The sequence below is a fragment of the Limulus polyphemus genome, unplaced genomic scaffold (assembly GCF_000517525.1).
Source record: "Limulus polyphemus unplaced genomic scaffold, Limulus_polyphemus-2.1.2 Scaffold1815, whole genome shotgun sequence".
Lineage (NCBI taxonomy): Eukaryota > Metazoa > Arthropoda > Merostomata > Xiphosura > Limulidae > Limulus > Limulus polyphemus.
In genome coordinates, this window is record NW_013667425.1 from 40,548 (window position 1) to 42,727 (window position 2,180).

Genomic DNA, 2,180 nt, shown 5'->3' on the forward strand with positions numbered 1-2,180 from the left:
TGAACTGCAGTCAAAGAGTGTGTATTATTGAAGTTGAGCACGTGAGACGTTCGTTGTTATAGCGCGACTGTTGAAATTAAGTGTATCGCAAAGTTATATTCAGAAAGAATAAACCAGTTTTATTTAAGAAAGGACTTGTGTCGCTAAAGTTTCATCGGAACGAATTTATGGAAAATTAACTAATGAACGGAGACGTAACATTTCCTTAATTATAATAATCCATTTCATTAATTTAAATCACTGGATTGATGCTTTATTGTTATCTACACCTACATATAAAACTGACTTTAAAAATCAAAGAGCCTCTAGTCATGTATATACTTAGAAACTAGTAACTTGCTGTAGAACTAGGCCAATAAACACGTACCATGAGGGTATGCTATTGATGATGCACAGGTTTTAGAGATTCCTCCTGCAATCATGCACTCAACAAAATCTCTACTAGACTTAGTATCTGGGTCATAACAGTTTCTTTTCCTCCATAATGAGCATTTGTGCAGTTTTGTTTTTAGAAACTCGTATATTACAAAGTGAATTACAGTCTCAGAGATACCAAAGTAAGATGCACTTAGTCCTTTGTAAAATCCCCTTATACCCCCAGTACCATAAATCTCTTGGATGCAGGTTCTTGCTGAGACAGTTCCAGATGTCCTATTAAAAAAAAGGGCTTGCATTAGTAAATATTGGCTAATTCTAATTTCAAAGTTTATCCCCACCCATGTACACAATGATCCTGTCCAACACAGTAGGTAACTACTCGCACTCAGAGAAGAACTGCTATGTAAAATATGGGGTTTTAAGTCACATTTATAATTAAAAAGTACATGAAAAATATTATTGTAATGATAAAGTTAATAACTTAAGTTACAATTTTCAGTCCATAACAAAATCAGCTTCAATTCTTAACACTTGTATTTGGTGTGGGAGAAAGCTTATTACAGATTCACATACAAACTCTACACATATTCTACCAGCTAATAATTACACAAACTTGTAGTCTGATGGAGGGGGGGGGGATTAATAAAATTATTTATATGTTTTTTTCATACCTTTGATCAAGCTGTAGTCTTGTTTTTACAAGCCAAATAGGGTTAGTCAATGAACAGGACACAAAACCTATAAAAAATAAATATTTTTATCCAAGTGTTTCTAAAAAAGGTGTAATACATCAAAGTTTACGATAGCTTTTCCTATTAAACAATAAATATTAATTACTTGTACATAGATTGTAGTCCAAGGATATTCTGGCAATGTTAATTCAACTGCAGTAATCATTATTAATATGATTAAAGCACAAACAGTATTAATGTCAAGAATATTATCTTTCTTTTTAATGACACCTTTTTTTAGCTATTTAAAAGCTCTGAAACTTTTATCTCACTTCTAAAAATATGGGTAATGTTATTTTTTCTTCAGAGTGATGACTTAATTGTTACAAAGTGACCTACATGTACACTCACACTGTCTTTCATTTCCAAAAAAACAACAAAAAACACTGCTATGAACTGTAATACAAACAGTAGTTCTTTGTAGTTCCTGGAAACAGACATGGACTTAATAAAAATACTTTTTTTGTTGACCTTATGGTGAAATGCTTGTCATACCTTATTTATTTAGCAATTAAAATGTACACCCCCTTTTTTAACTTTCTATACGTGTTTAATAATACATGCAATGATACTGAATAATTTATTTTTATATTAACATTTATTTCTATTATTTTCTGAATAATTCAAAATGTGGTTGTATTGTTTAATGGGGGAGTGCATATGGTCCACTAACTCACTTTGAAACTAGCTCGTAGTTACATGTGTAGTGTATTCCAATTGGAAAATTATAACAGGTAACCAGATATTTATCAATCTTTATACATTATGAAGAAATAAATTAAGCAAAATTATACAAATGTATATATTCAAAAATAAGATTCCTTTAGTATTCTTTTGAAGAAATAAAAAATACTTGAATATTTCTTGCAAATAAGACTAAGAAGTACATATTCTGTTATTGTAATGTAAACACAATATTACTAGTGTGTGTGTGTGTGTGTGTGTGTGTGTGTGTGTGTGTGTGTGTGTGTGTGTGTGTGTGTGTGTGTGTGTGTGTGTGTGTGTATCGTCTCTACTACTACTTACTACTAGTAGTAGTAGTCGTCGTCGTACGACGACGAACGTAGTACG

General features: G+C 31.4%; 1 protein-coding gene across 2 annotated transcripts in view; it reads right to left on the reverse strand.

Moving 5' to 3' along the window:
* Nucleotides 1-2,180, reverse strand: part of LOC106465039 (solute carrier family 25 member 36-A-like) — a 13,143-nt gene that overhangs the window by 2,992 nt on the left and 7,971 nt on the right. For both annotated transcript variants that reach the window (XM_013925228.2, XM_022392852.1), the window contains exons 5-6: nt 1,050-1,116; nt 368-651 (exon numbers count right to left, since the gene is read on the reverse strand). In XM_013925228.2, the coding sequence (XP_013780682.1) occupies nt 368-651; nt 1,050-1,116 (351 nt within the window). The remainder of the gene's footprint in view (nt 1-367; nt 652-1,049; nt 1,117-2,180) is intronic.